The sequence below is a fragment of the Hypanus sabinus genome, chromosome 12 (assembly GCF_030144855.1).
Source record: "Hypanus sabinus isolate sHypSab1 chromosome 12, sHypSab1.hap1, whole genome shotgun sequence".
NCBI classification, from domain to species: Eukaryota; Metazoa; Chordata; class Chondrichthyes; order Myliobatiformes; family Dasyatidae; genus Hypanus; species Hypanus sabinus.
Genome location: NC_082717.1, coordinates 135,117 through 149,976, shown reverse-complemented (window position 1 = coordinate 149,976; position 14,860 = coordinate 135,117). Strand labels below are relative to the sequence as shown.

At 45.0% G+C, this 14,860-nt stretch overlaps 1 protein-coding gene across 2 annotated transcripts; it reads right to left on the bottom strand.

Annotated features, from left to right (window-relative positions):
• Window positions 1–1,531: 1,531 nt before the first annotated feature.
• LOC132402538 (zinc finger protein 135-like) lies at window positions 1,532–13,404 on the bottom strand. Of its 2 annotated transcripts, XR_009514944.1 has the most exons (3): window positions 13,297–13,404; window positions 8,053–12,292; window positions 1,532–2,878 (listed from the first exon to the last, which is right to left on the bottom strand). XR_009514944.1 is itself a non-coding variant. In XM_059985392.1 (2 exons), exon 2 carries the CDS (start codon window positions 11,542–11,544, stop codon window positions 10,369–10,371), a length of 1,176 nt encoding a protein of 391 aa, XP_059841375.1. In that variant the 5' UTR covers window positions 11,545–12,292; window positions 13,297–13,404; the 3' UTR covers window positions 1,532–10,368. The 2 variants fall into 2 exon arrangements, 1 of the variants encoding a protein (XP_059841375.1); XM_059985392.1 differs by having other exon boundaries at window positions 1,532–12,292.
• Window positions 13,405–14,860: the final 1,456 nt, after the last annotated feature.

The window sequence follows — 14,860 nt, the reverse complement described above, 5'->3', positions numbered from 1 at the left end:
GTTGCTAATTTAAATTTATATCCTATGATTAAGTATTCTTTACAAATTTGGCTCCAGTTTTGTAATTTTTTCAACCTTAAAATTAGACTGATGTCTTTTGAGCAAGAAGCGAGGCAAATGGTCAGGAGTCCGTGCCAGGAATAAATGCAAGTCCTAGCCGGCCGGCTCTCCCGTCCATTCTGCTCTCCAATGGACATTTAATTGGACTACATCTGTGGCAATGAAATACTCAGCGGAATACAGAAACGGACGGAATCCCGGGCATCTCCATTCAGCTGATTATTTACGTAACAGTTTTTCCCCCCAGCCATTTGACTACCAACCTAATAATTTCTGCTGTGCTTATTGTCTTGTTTACTATTTAGTGTAATGTCTACTCTGTTCTGTATACCTTATGCAGTCTTAGGTAAGTGTGTAGTCCAGTGTAGTTTTTGTGTTGGTTTACGTAGTTCAGTGTAGTTTTGGTATTGTTCATGTAGCACTATGGTCCTGAAAAACGTTGTCTCATTTTTACAGTGTACTGTACCAACAGTTATAGTCGAAATGACAATAAAAAGCGATTTGACTTGACTTGAACTTGAAATATTCTCTTTCATACTCACACGTTTTACAATACCTTCAAGTTAGACATTTCTTAGAAAAATAGTTAAGTAATTTTCCTTACAAATCGGATGCCGACCTGTGAGATATTATTACAAGTATGAACCCTTTGATGAGGGGTTCCATTGAAGAAATTTATAATTTACTATTACAATGGGATAAGCGTCCTTTATTTAAGATTAAACAAAATTAGGAAAAGGAACTTAATTTGATTTTTATTGTGGAGGACTGGATGCGGATTCTGAAGTTGGTTAACTCTTCTTCGATCTGTGCTAGTCATTCACTGATTCAATTCAAAATTGTACACCATTACTATTTGACGAAGGAGAGATTGTCTAAAATATTTCCTAATGTTGATAGTTATTGTGACAGACGTAAAACTGAGACAGCTACATTGACACATATGTTTTGGTCCTGTTCTATATTGGAACAGTTCTGGGAGTCAGTTTTTTCTCCAACTTCTAAAGCACTGAAAATTAATTTACAACTTAACAAACTAACTGTGCTTTTTAGAATAATGCCTCAAAATGTCCACAGTATCTCTTTGTCTGACCAACACGTTATTGCATTTGTCACATGATAGCTAGGAGGGCTATTCTGTTGAAGTGGAAGGATGTGTCCACTCCCACTTTGTCACAGCGGTTATCAATGCTATGTCTTAGTTTGGAGAAAATTAGAAGTCGAATCTTTAAACCCATGTTTGATTTCGAGAAAAGATGGGGTTCATTTGCTTCCTATTATCATCTGAGTTGATAGATTTCCTTCACAATTTAGTTGTAAAGTTTTGTACATCTTTTTGCTGGCGGTTTGATGTTTATCTTTTTTTTAGAAGCTTTTTGTATGACGCATGACTCCACGGTTGAACACCAAATGGTTTTCTTTTTTCATTTTCTTTTCCTTTAGTAGGGATTATATTTCTTTTTTCTCTGTTAAAAAAAGTTTTCAATCTCTTAACATGAATGTCTTTTTATTCTTCGAGGTATTGTAATTGATGTTTACTTCAATGTACTCTTGTTAATTTTGAATTGATATTAAAAAGAATGAAAGAGCCTGGTGGTGGAAGAATGGCCCAGACCCACAACCTGCGAGCAACTTCAGCGGTTTTTGAAGTTTGCAAACTTTTATTGCCGATTCATCATGGATTACAGTTGGGGGATGGTGCCCCTTACCCGATTTACCTCACCTACAAAACCTTTTTGTTGGGACTCCAAGGCTGATTCAGCATTCACTGACCTGAAGAGGCAATTCACAACCGCTCACATCCTGATCCAACTAGACTCCTCCCATCAATCCATTGTTGATGTTGACGCCTCTGACTCCGTGGTACGAGCAGTCTTATCCCAACTATCAAGTCCGGATGAAAAGTTTCATCCCTGTGCCTTCTTTTCTCACTGACTGTCCCCCGCCTAGCTGAATTACGACGTGGGGAATTGGTAACTACTGACAGCCAAGCTAGCATTGGAGGAGTGGAGTCACTGGCTGGAGGGGGCGGAAAACCCATTTATTGTGTGGACTGATCATAGAACCTGGAATATATTCAGACCACCAAATGTTTGAACTCCCGCCAGGTCCGTTGGGCATTATTTTTTAGACGGTGCACATACCGTCCAGGGTCCAAGAACAGGAAGCCGGAACTGCTCTCCCACCAATTCAATTCCAAGGAGGACAGTTCCAGCCCAGAGACTATCCTCCCACCATCCTGTGTGGTGGCAACCCTCACTTGGGAGATGCAGTCCATAGTAAAGGAAGCCCAACGGGATGACCCTGACCTTGGCAATGGACCCGCTGATCGCTTTTTGTGCCGGAATCCGTCAGATCTCAGGTTCTCCTGTGGGGCAAACATCTCGGTTCACTTGTCACACCGGGAGTGACCAGACACTGGCATCCTGAAAAGACACTTTTGGTGGCCTTCCATGGAGGCAGATACCTGTTCCTATGTCTCTGCATGTTCTATCTGTGCTCATGGAAAAGCCTCCCATCGGCCACCTGCTGGATTCCTTCGACCCCTACCTGTCCCTAGTCATACTTGGTGGCACATCGCCCTAGATTTCATCACTGGTCTACCCCCTTCACACAAAAACACCATCATACTCACTATGGTACACCAGTTCTGCAAGACGGTGCACTTTGTAGCCCTCCCGAAATCCCTTCTCAGGAAACCTCAGACCTTCTTGTCCGCCATTTCTTCTGTCTCCATGGAATCCCCACGGACATCATCTCCGATCGAGATCTCCAATTCATCTCGCAGGTGTGGAAGGACTGCTCCGGGGGGCTTAAACTAGATTTGCAGTGGGAGGGGAACCAGAGTGTTAGAGCAGATAGTGAGGTGGAGGAGGATAAAGGTCATGAAAGAGCTGGAAGTATAGTGCATGGAGTAAAGCCAGATCTAACATATAGAGGCTTTGAAGAAAGAGAAACAGAATAAAGGGCATGAGGGTAGCAAGGCAGAAGGGCTAAAATGTGTGTACTTCAATGCAAGAAGCATCAGGAACAAAGGTGATGAACTGAGAGCTTGGATACATGCATGAAATTATGATGTAGTGGCCATTACAGAGACTTGGCTGGCACTAGGGCAGGATTGGATTCTCAATAGTCTTAGATTTCAGTGCTTAAAAAGGGATGGGGGGGGGATGGAAGTGGGGGGGTGGATTTACTGGTCAGGGATACTATAACAGCTACAGAAAGGTTCTGTAATATAGCAGGATCCTCATTTGAGTCAGTATGGGTAGAAGTCAGGAACTAGAAGGGTGCAGTTACTCTATTGGGAGTATTCAATAGCCCTCCTGGTAGCAGCAGAGATACCGAGGAGCAGATTGGGAGGCAGATTTTGGAAAGGTGCAAAATAACAGGGTTGTTAACATGGGTGACTTTAATTTCCCTAGTATCAATTGGCACCGGATTAGTTCCAATGGTTTAGACGGGGCAGAGTTTGTTAAGTGTGTCCAGGACGGATTCCTCTTCCAATATGTTGAAAGGCCGACTCGGAAGAACGCCATACTAGATCTAGTATTAGGTAATGAACTGGGTCAGGTCACGGATCTGTCAGTGGGTAAGCATCTGGGGGACAGTGACCACCGCTCCCTGGCTTTTAACATTAACATGGAAAAGGATATAATCAGAGAGGAAAGGAATATTTTTAATTGGGGAAGGGCAAAATATGAGGCTATAAGGCTGGAACTTGCGGGTGTGAATTGGAATGATGTTTTTGCAGGGAAATGTATTATGGATATGTGGTCGATGTTTAGGAATATCTTGCAGGATGTTAGGGACAAATTTGTCCCGGTGAGGAAGATAAAGAATGGTAGGGTGAAGGAGCCATGGGTGACAAGTGAGGTGGAGACACTTGTCAGATGGAAGAAGGCAGCATACATGAGGTTTAGGAAGCAAGGATCAGATGAATCTATTGAGGAACATAGGGTATCAAGAAAGGAGCTCAAGAAGGGGCTGAAGAGAGCAAGAGGGGGGGCATGAGAAGGCCTTGGCGAGTAGGTTAAAGGAAAATCCCAAGGCATTCTTCAATTATGTGAAGAACAAAAGGTTGACAGGAATGAAGATAAGACCAATCAGAGATAAAGGTGGGAAGATGTGCCTGGAGGCTAAGTGAGCGAGGTCTTCGATGAATATTTCTCTTCGGTATTCACCAATGAGAGGGAACTTGATGATGGTGAGGACAACATGAGTAAGGTTGATGTTCTGGAGCATGTTGATATTAAGGCAGAAGAGGTGATGGATTTGTTAAAATACGTTAGGATGGATAAGTCCCCGGGGCCTGATGGAATATTCCCCAGGCTGCTCCATGAGGCGAGGGAAGAGATTGCTGAGCCTCTGGCCAGGATCTCTATGTCCTCGTTATCCACGGGAATGGTACCGAAGGATTGTAGGAGGCGAATGTTGTCCCCTTGTTCAAAAGAGGTAGTAGGGATAGTCCAGCTAATTATAGACCAGTGAGCCTTACGTCTGTGGTGAGAAAGCTGTTGGAAAAGATTCTCAGAGACAGAATCTATGGGCATTTAGAGAATCATGGTCTGATCAGGGACAGTCAGCATGGCTTTGTGAAGGGCAGATCGTGTCTAACAAGCCTGATAGAGTAGGTGACCAGGCATGCAGATGAGGGTAGTGCAGTGGATGTGATCTAGATGGATTTTAGTAAGGTATTTGCCAAGGTACCATACTGTAGGCTTACTCAAAGTCAGAAGGCATGGGATCCAGGGAGGTTTGGCCAGGTGGATTCAGAAATGGCTTGCCGGCCGAACGCAGAGGGTCGTGTTGGAGGGAGTACATTCAGATTGGAGGGTTGTGACTAGTGGTGTCCCACAAGGATCGGTTCTGGGACCTCTGCTTTTCGTGATTTTTATTAACGACCTGGATGTTGGAGTGGGAGGGTGGATTGGCAAGTTTGCAGATGACACAGAGGTTGGTGGTGTTGATAGTGTACAGGATTGTCTATGATTGCAGAGGGACATTGATGGGTTGCAGAAATGGGCTGAGAAGTGGCAGATGGAATTCAACACAGAGAAGTTTGAGGTGGTACACTTTGGAATTACAAACTCCAAGGCAGAGTAAAAAGTAAATGGCAGTATACTTGGAAGTGTGGAGGAGCTGAGGGATCTGGAGGTACATGACCACAGATCCCTGAAAGTTGCCTCACAGGTAGATATGGTAGTTAAGAAAGCTTATGGGGTGCTAGCTTCCATAAGTTGAGGGATAGAGTTTAAGAGTCGTGGGGTAATGATGTAGCTCTCTAAAACTCTGGTTAGGCCACACTTTGAGAACTGTGTCCAGTTTTGGTTGCCTCACTATAGGAAGGATGTGGAAGCAATGGAAAGGGTACAGAGGAGATTTACCAGAATGCTATCTGGTCTAGAGAGTATGCATTATGATCAGAGATTAAGGGAGCTAAGACTTTACTCTCTGGAGAGAAGGAGGATGAGAGGAGACATGATAGAGGTATACAAGATATTAAGAGGAATAGATAGAGTGGACAGCCAACGCCTCTTCCCCAGGGCACCACTGCTCAATACATGAGGACATGGCTTTAAGGTAAGGTGCGGGAAGTTCAAGGGGGATATTAGGGGAAGGTTTTTTACTCAGAGTGGTTGGTGCATGGAACGCACTGCCTGAGACAGTGGTGGGGGCAGATACACTAGTGAAATTTAAGAGACTACTGGACAGGTATATGGAGGAATTTAAGGTGGAGGGTTCAATGGGAGGCAGGGTTTAAGGGTCGATACTACATTGTGGGCTGAAGCGCCTGTACTGTGCTCTATTGTTCCATGTTCTATGACACAAGAGAAGGTCGTGGATCGACAGGTCAGAACAGGAATGGAAATCACTATGAAAATGCTTGGCACTGGAAAGTTCTGTATGTGGCTGATGTTGCAAAGATGCTGGACAAGGTGTTCCTGTAATTGATGACGTCACGCTCAGGATGAAGGAGCAAGGCCTTATATTCTGTCTTGGTACCCTCCAACCTGATGAACTGAACTGTAGTGCACCAGTCTTTTCTGATTGAATCCAGAGTCCCAAGGGAAGCTGTCTCTTCATCTGAATAATTGTCTTGTTTGAGCTCCTGAAAACCTGTTTTTGAGAATCACCTGCCATCCCTTGGACAACTTTCTCAGCTGGTCCCCATCCCACTGTAACCTCAGACAACTCTCACTTTCACCACAGATCAGCTTAGTGTCATTCACACCTTCACAAATTGTTCGACCTGCATTTTCCTCCAAATCATTCACACGTGACCAGCACCAGTTTACTGCAAGATGTCAGAAAGAAGGAACAGTAGAGCTCAGCTCAAAGAAGACAAGGGAAACAAAGAGCAGGAGAGTGCTGGTGGAGAGATTTCGTTGGGTCTGGTGTCCAGATGGAAATGGAGAGCTCTGTGGCTTTCCCAGTGGGAGGTGGAGGTGTATATTGACGGGGTATCCACAGTGAATGATCGGGGTCAGAGAACTTGAAATCATTGAAAAGATTTTGTGTGTGTTGCTTGGATATCCAGTATCTGCAGATTTACACTTACTTGTGACCGGGAAATACCATTTGTTGCGGACAGAGCTAATGTACTGGACAAAGTGGACTCCTGATCTACATTGGGTCTCACTGCTGTAGAAGAGGCCGCACTGTGAGCATCAGATACAGCAGATCAACCTGACAGACTCAAAGGTGAAGTGTTACCTCACCTGGACAGATTATTTGTGATCCAGAATGGGGCTGCGGGAGCAAGTAAATGGGAGCCTGTAGAACTCCCAGTTATAGGGTTATGTCCCAGGAGGGAGATAAGTGGGGAGGGATGAATGGAATCTTTGCGGAAAACAGAAATTTGGTGCGGGAAGGGGAGGTAAGGACGAGTTTAGTGGTTCAGAAGTTGTGGAGGATCCTATGTTGGATGCGGACACTCGTGGGTTCCAGGTAGGGACTCCATCAGTGTTCGTGTAACTGGAAGACAGAATGAAGGAGGATTTTATGGAAATAGATCCATTGGGACTAACATCAACAACAAAGATGGATTCTTTGGAGAATAACATCTCTGATGTCCTGGAAAGGGCAACCACATCCCGTGAACAGATGTGGCGTGGATACAGGAAATGAGAAAAGGGAACAGCCTTTGTACAAGAGACAAGGTGACAAGTGGTTTAGTTAAGATGACCATGCAAATCAGTCTGTTTATTTTTTTTAAAAAAGTCAGCTGGTGTGAATGTGTTTTGTGAGCCCTGCCACCTGCCATAGTCATTGTCTTTCTTGCATCAGCTGTCACCTGAACGCTCCAGGGTGGATACTGTAGCATTTTACAAGGATTTCGAGTGGTGTAGGGGGCAGGACGAGTTTACAAAATGGAAATTGTTAGAAGGGTTTTCACAAATGGCAAGGCGTGTTGGGGTCTGAAGGGTTTACAGTAATGAGGAGTGGTGTAGTGGATGAAAGGGTTTTCACAGAGGTCGAGGAGTGTAGGCATGCTTCTCTATCACTGTGGAAATATACTTGTAGTAGCAAACTAGCATTTCTGTCTGGAACAAAATGGAATCTGCATTGTATCAGAGAGCTTTGCTAGTAATGTTCGTGCAACATTATGCTGATGGAACCTGAGCACGAGTGCAGAACCACAGCTGTATCAGTGGAAGAATGCCACACTAGTCTTTTGCTGCAAGTAAAATAAATGCTCTTATGATTGATACCCTCTGAGTTAATTGTTGGTTAGAAGACATAGTCAAAAGGTGCTTCACACCACCTTCTAGCTGGACACCCACTCTTTCCTGCACCCGCACCTTACTCCCCACCGCTTTGCCATGTCTTCACTATACCACGAGTCATAGGAACTTTAATACTCATTCCGTTCATTGAGTCTTTTCCACCATTCAATCATGGCTATTGGATTCACCCTCTAAACTCCATAATGCTGCGTTCTACCCATCACCTTTGACACCCTTATTAATCAATAACACACCATTTACTTACTTAAAGCTCGTTATGCCGCTGGCATTTGGGGCACCAACAAAGAGGTTCACCAGGATGTTGTCTGGATTAGAGGCATGAGCTACTGTGTAAGGAGAGTTCAGACAAACCGGCTATTTTCTCTGGAGTGGAGGAGGCTCAGGGTGACCTGATGGAGCTTGATAAGATGAAATGTATAGATAGATTAGAGTTGCCATTGTTATCCTTTGGTGTCAAAATGTCCAATACCAGACAACATGCATTTATAACAGTAGAGGGACCTGTGGAATTCATTGCCACGTGCGGCTCAGAGGCCAAGTCATTGGGTTTATTTAAAACAGGTTGATCAGTAAAGGTGTTAAAGCTTATGGGGAGAAAGCAGGTGAATGGGGTTGAGAAGAATATAAAAGACACTGGCTCAGGTACAGAAATTGGAAACTTTACAGTGAGACAAACACAGACAGATGGGATAGACTCAAATAGGGCTTCTTTTCTGGCACAGAGCAGTGGGGCTGAACACTGGTTCATTCATTTTCCACTCTCAGACCTTCACTGAGACCATTTCTCATCAGTACAAGTTTTACAAAAAATACATTTCAATGTTCAACATAAATTTATTATCTAAGTGTGTTAACCAGATGCTATTGAACAATTCATTTTCTTGTTGGCAGGGCAACTCAATGCTCACCCCAGCCTAGGGTAGGGAATGGGACCAATTTCAGAGGGGGAGGATTGGGTGAGTCTGGGACTTTGTGAAGGAGCCCTACCACCACCACCCTCATTCACCTTTTCCCTTCTGACTCACCACCCCCGCACTCCAGTGCATGTGTTTGTGTGTGAGAGACACCTGTCTGCCCACTTCACCCGCCATCAACGATGTCCCATCTTCCCCAACGCAGTCACTCTCCTGTACATACAGCAATCCTTGCGAGTTCAAATGATCCAATAACCATTATGTCCTCCCTCCTGCACCAAATCCTTAGCCACATGTTAAACTATATATTCTTTCTATTCCTTACACATGGCACAGATGACAGACCTGTGATCACAGCCCTGGACGAGCAGCCCTTTAACTTAGCACCTCACTTCCTGAACTCCCTTTCCAGAATCTCATTACTCTACCAGCCTGTATCATTGGTACCCACATGGACCACAACCTCCACTGGTTCACCCTCCTTAGGAATGCTGTGCACTCGACCCAAGCACACATGATGCAGCATACCAGCCTGGAATCCCATTCTCACCCAAAGAACATTTAGTCAGTTCCCTTAGCTAATGAACCACCTATGACCACAGCTCACCTCTTCTCCAACCTTCCTTTCTCAGTCTCAGAGCCAGACTAAGCGCCAGAGATCCAACTGCTGTGACTTTCCTTTGCTAGGTCATCCCACTGTCTCCAACACTATCTAAAGTGATATATGTGTTGCTCAGGGGGATGGACACGGGTAAACTGCACTTGCTGTCTCTCCCTTTCCCCTTCCTGACTGTCACCCAGTTCCCTGTGCCGTGCACCTTGGGTGCAACTATCTCTCTATATGTCCTATCTATCACCCTTCAGACACCCAAATGATCTGGAATTCATTCAGTTCCAGCTCCAACTCCTTAAGGTGAATTGTTTAGAGACGCAGCTGAATGCACTTCTCACAGGTGTAGTTATCAGGGACACAGGAGGGTCCCCTGCCTTCCCACATTCCGCAAGAGGAGCTTTCCTCTATCCTGTCTGCCATTTCTGCTGTTCTAACCAAGGGGAATGTAAAGAAGGGGGCAAAAAAAAAAATTCTATCTCTGGTAATTTTGCATTCTCTGATTGAAGGCTCTCTTCACTGAAACCTCAGAGGTAAAGTCTCAAAGTCTCTGCTCCATCTGTCCACCCTAACAATGACCACTCCTCTTACTCCTATCTAACTCGAAGTTTTTCTTGATAATCAATACTGAATGTTGATTGGCCACTGATGAAAGCTCAAAAATAACCTGCCCTGAAACACTGCCTTTAGTGCTTGACTGGTGAACTTGTATGAATTACATCCTCTTAAGCTTCTGATCTCTCCAATTAGTGATGAATCAAAGCTTGGTAGGGTGAGACAAGGATGAATGACTGATTGAAACCCATCCCATATTAGAGCAGGTGACTGCCCTCACCCACTACTGTCTCTGAAACGTGTAAAAGTGCATGAATGCCTTCCCACAGTCTGGTGTTTCGGTAGGTGAGATGAATGAGTGAATCCCTTCCAACAATTTGAGGAAGGTGAAAAGTTTCTCTCCAGTGTGAACTTACTGATGTTCCTTGAGTTGAGATGATTGAATGAATTCCTTCCCACAGACTGACGAGTTGATTGGCTTCTACCCAGTGTGAACTTGCTGATGTTTTTTCAATTGAGATGACTGAGTGAATCCCTTCCCACAGCATGAGCAGGTGTATGGTCTCTCTCCAGTGTGAATTCGCTGGTGTCTCTGGAGCATGCATGACCGAGTGAATCTCTTCCCACAGTCTGAGCAGGTGAATGGCCGCTCCCCAGTGTGAAGTCGCTGGTGTTCCCGTAGGTGACAAGATCGAGTGAATCTCTTCCCACATTCTGAGCAGGTGAATGGCCTCTCCCCGGTGTGAATTTGCTGATGCACTTTCAAGTCAGATGATCGTGTGAATTTCTTCCCACAATCTGAGCAGGTGAACGGTTTCTCCCCGGTGTGAATTCGCTGATGTACTTTCAAGTCAAATGAGAGTGTAAATTCCTTCCCACAATCTGAGCAGGTGTACGGCCTCTCCCCAGTGTGAATTCGGCAATGAACTTTCAAGTCAGATGACCATTTGAATTCTTTCCCACAGTCTGAGCAGGTGAACGGCTTCTCCCCCGTGTGAGTTCTGTAGTGCTTCATAAGGGAGGATGACTGAGTGAATCCCTTCCCACATTCAGAGCAGCAGAAAGGTTTCTCCCCAGTGTGAACTCGCTGATGTTCCTTCAGTTGAGATGAACGAGTAAATCTCTTCCCACATTCAGAGCATGTGAATGGCCTCTCCCCAGTGTGAATTAACTGGTGTGTCAGTAGGTGAGCTGACTGAGTGAAACCCTTCCCACAGCTTGAGCAGGTGAATGGCCTCTCCCCAGTGTGAATTCTGTAGTGTTTCACAAGGCTGGATGACTGAGTGAATCCCTTCCCACATTCAGAGCATGTGAATGGTGTGTCCCAGGTGTGAACTAACTGGTGTGCCAGTAGGTGAGATGACTGAGCGAATCGCTTCCCACAGTCTAAGCAAGTGAATGGCTTCTCCCCAGTGTGAACTCGCTGGTGTCTCAGTAGGTGAAATGACCGAGTGAATCCCTTCCCACAGTCTGAGCAAGTGAACGGCCTCTCCCCGGTGTGAACTAACTGGTGTGTCAATAGTTGAGTGGAATGAGTGAATCCCTTCCCACAATCTGAGCAGGTGAATGGCCTCTCCCCGGTGTGAACTCGCTGGTGTCTCTGTAGTTTGGATGAGTGAGTGAATCCCTTCCCACAGTCTGAGCAGGTGAATGGCATCTTTTCAGTGTGAACTCGCTAGTGTACATTCAGTTGCAATGATTGAGTGAACCCTTTCCCACATTCAGAGCAGGTGAATGGCTTCTCCCCAGTGTGAACTCACTGGTGTCACTGTGGTGTGCTTGAGTGTGGGAAAGTCTTACAACTGTCCAAGCAGGTCTCTGGGGAATTTTCAGATATATCTTTAGCATCAATGACAGAATGAATTGCTTCCCACAGTCAGAACAGGTGGAGCATCTCACTATGGTGTGAACTTACCGATGAACCTTCAGGCTGAATGACTGAGTAGTTCAGCTCCAACACACAGAGCAAGTGAATGGCCTCTCCCCACTGTGACCTCACTGGCGTGTATGCAGGTAATCTGAGTGAATCCCTTCTCACACTGACAGAAGGAGAATGATATCTCACTACGATCAATTCTCTGGCAATTCAGAAAGTCAGACATTTGAATCCCTTGTACAATCAAAGAATTTGAAGAACTGGTGAACAAGTGAACAAATGCTGGTGGGTTCTCAGCAACCTGGTTCCAGTGGATTTCACTGAGTTACAACAAAAAACTTCATTTTAAGACACAAATCGCATTTCCAGTTTGTATGAGATACTTCTTCATCTCCAAGGATCAACAACAGATGTGTTGGTGTTACAAAGAAAATATTTGGTCACTCTTTAAATATCCATTCAAAGACAGCGAAACTGACATGTTGCTCTGTTTGAGATTCCCACGTACAAGTGTTCTGCCATTTCAAACCTGTAAAAATATTTGCAAAAGATATCAGTGCATGAAAGACAATATTTCAGATGAGATTTTACTCTGTCGTGAGCTCTGGCATCACAATGTTATGAAGTTCATCTCAAGTTGCAGCCTAAGGGCCTAGAATGTACTGGATATTTCTATATTTATCTATGAACTCATCTTCCAATTGGGCATGGATCAGGCATCCTGACTGAACAACACATTTTCTGACTGTATCAGAATGGGATTTTTCTGCCTTCAATCAACCTGTGACTTGGCTTAATTTGTCTCTGTCCTTTGGTATGATTTCAAGTTCTGGTCATGTTCCACAACACTACAAAGGAAAGTTGTTAATACATGTCTGATCCTGGAGATTTTCTAATTCCTCGGATCTCCTTCCCCCCAGCTGATTGACAGCGATGAACCCATAGATGGCAATGCCAATGAATATGAAGGGGAGGGCAATAGCTGTTCTCATTGGAGTGTGGTACTTTTGTGATGTGAAAGCCACAAGTCACTTAACATCGAGGCCAAAGGTGTTTCATATCCTTATTTACTCAGAGAGAACCAAAGCAGAAGGAAGGATTTCTTTTCCACACAGCACTAATTGACATTTTCACTGACTGGACTTTTCATCCGAGATTAACTGGGAACTATATTTTTGTTCCAAGTTCCTAATCCTCAGATTTACATAGTTGGAACTCGGCGGTGTTTGGGAGATACATCCACTTCCATTTCCTCCACCTGTACGGGGACAACGCCGGTACTATCACTCATGGCTGCCTCTCTACCCAGAAGCCCCCAAGAAGGAGAAACCAGTCCAGCGCAGCGCATGCGCCGCAGAAAAATCGGCCGTAAATTCCCTGGGGCCCAAATACGGATCGTGGGGCTGAGGGAGAGGATAAGGACCTGGTTTGTACCGGGCTACAAGTCCAGCATAGCCGGAGCTCACATTAATTGTTCTTCAGTCGCGGTTCAGACGCCGGTGACTGAAGTTCCGCCCGGAGCCCCGTTCCTACCTGCGGCCGATCCTTGCGATCCTCTCGTCTACTGCGCGCATGCGCAATAATCGAGACGAGCTCAAACCTCTGCGCGTGCGCATCTGATCAACCGGGAGAAAATCTGCAGATGCGGAAATCCAAAATGTTGGAGGAACTCGGGGAGGCAGGCAGCAACTGTGAGAGGAATGAACAGTCGGCGTTTCAGACCGAGATCCTTCTTCAGGACTAAAAAGGAAGGGAGAGTGTAAGAAGATGGCGGGAGGGGAGGTGAAAGGTGAAACCGGGAGAGGGGGAGCAGTGAAGTAAAGAACTGGGAAGTTATTGGTGAGAGAGATAAAGGGCTATTATTATTATTATTATTATGAAGAATACTTTATTGATCCCGAGTGGGGAATTATTTCGTTACGGCAGCAATATTTAAAAATATTTAAATATTTTCCTCCTCCGACCAGTGGTTGAGCCTTGTTATAACAGTCTGATACCAGAGGTCACCATTGAGACTAAAACTATTTCAGCTGTCCTTCATCCATTGATGAGCTTTGCAGAATTTTGACAGCACTGAAAAGGCAAAGGGTTTGTGTGTGGGAATGTCAAACACCACAACATGTCAGTTCTGCTGTGTCTGTCAGTCCACCGGCACTTGAATGCCCCCCGTCCTCGAACATGGAGGAGGAGATGTTGGAGAAGACAGAATTCCAGTTGTGGCAAAAAGAACCCGAATATGTGTACATGTCCGTGATCTGACCTGATGAATGGTCAATCAGTTGATAGTGGTGGGATGCATTCACAGGCTCTCATTTTGGAGGGGATTCACTAGGTCATTGTACCTGCTGATACACCAGCAAGTTCTCACCAGAGAGCCTGTTCTCATGCTCTGAGTGAGGGAAGGGATTCATTAAATTACCTGAGGAACTGAAACACCAGACATTTCACGCAGCAGAAGAAGCTGTATACCTGTTAGGAGTGTGGGAAGAGTTTCGTTCAGTTAACCCACCTTGAGAGGCTCCAGCGAGATCACAATAAATAGAGGCCACACTTCCGTCCTGACTGAGCAAAGAAATTTACTCAGTCATCCCACCTGCTGAAACTCCAGCAACTTCACACCAGGGAGGAAGTTCAAGTCAGCTGACTGTTAAATGTTTGAACATGATAGTGAGTAAATCCAGTTGCAAGTTAATAAGGGACTGTTAATGTCAGATTCTGCAGATATTGCAACAGCTCCTCACACCCGGGACTGAATCCTGGTCACTCAGCATTGCAGGGATTTGTTAGAAGAGACATCCATAAGATATAGGAGCACAATCAGGCTATTCAGCCCATTGAGTCTGCACTGGCATTTCATCAGGGCTCAATTCCAGTTCATTGTTCAATACCCAATCTGGAAAAGCTAATCCCCAATGGGATCAACCACCAGCTGCTCTCAACAGAAATCTCATAGACATTCTTCAAATTTCCACTCCTGTTAACCAACACTAACCTGATTTTCCCAATTAGTATCCCCCATGACTGTCGTAACATTGCCGTTTTGACATACATTTTGTCTCCCGTTGTAATTTGTAGACCACATCCTTACTACTGTTGG

Bases quoted from the DNA above. Each gene is read 5' to 3' on its own strand.
- LOC132402538 (XM_059985392.1), bottom strand. From the start codon at position 11,544: ATGCCATTCACCTGCTCAGACTGTGGGAAGGGATTCACTCACTCATCC.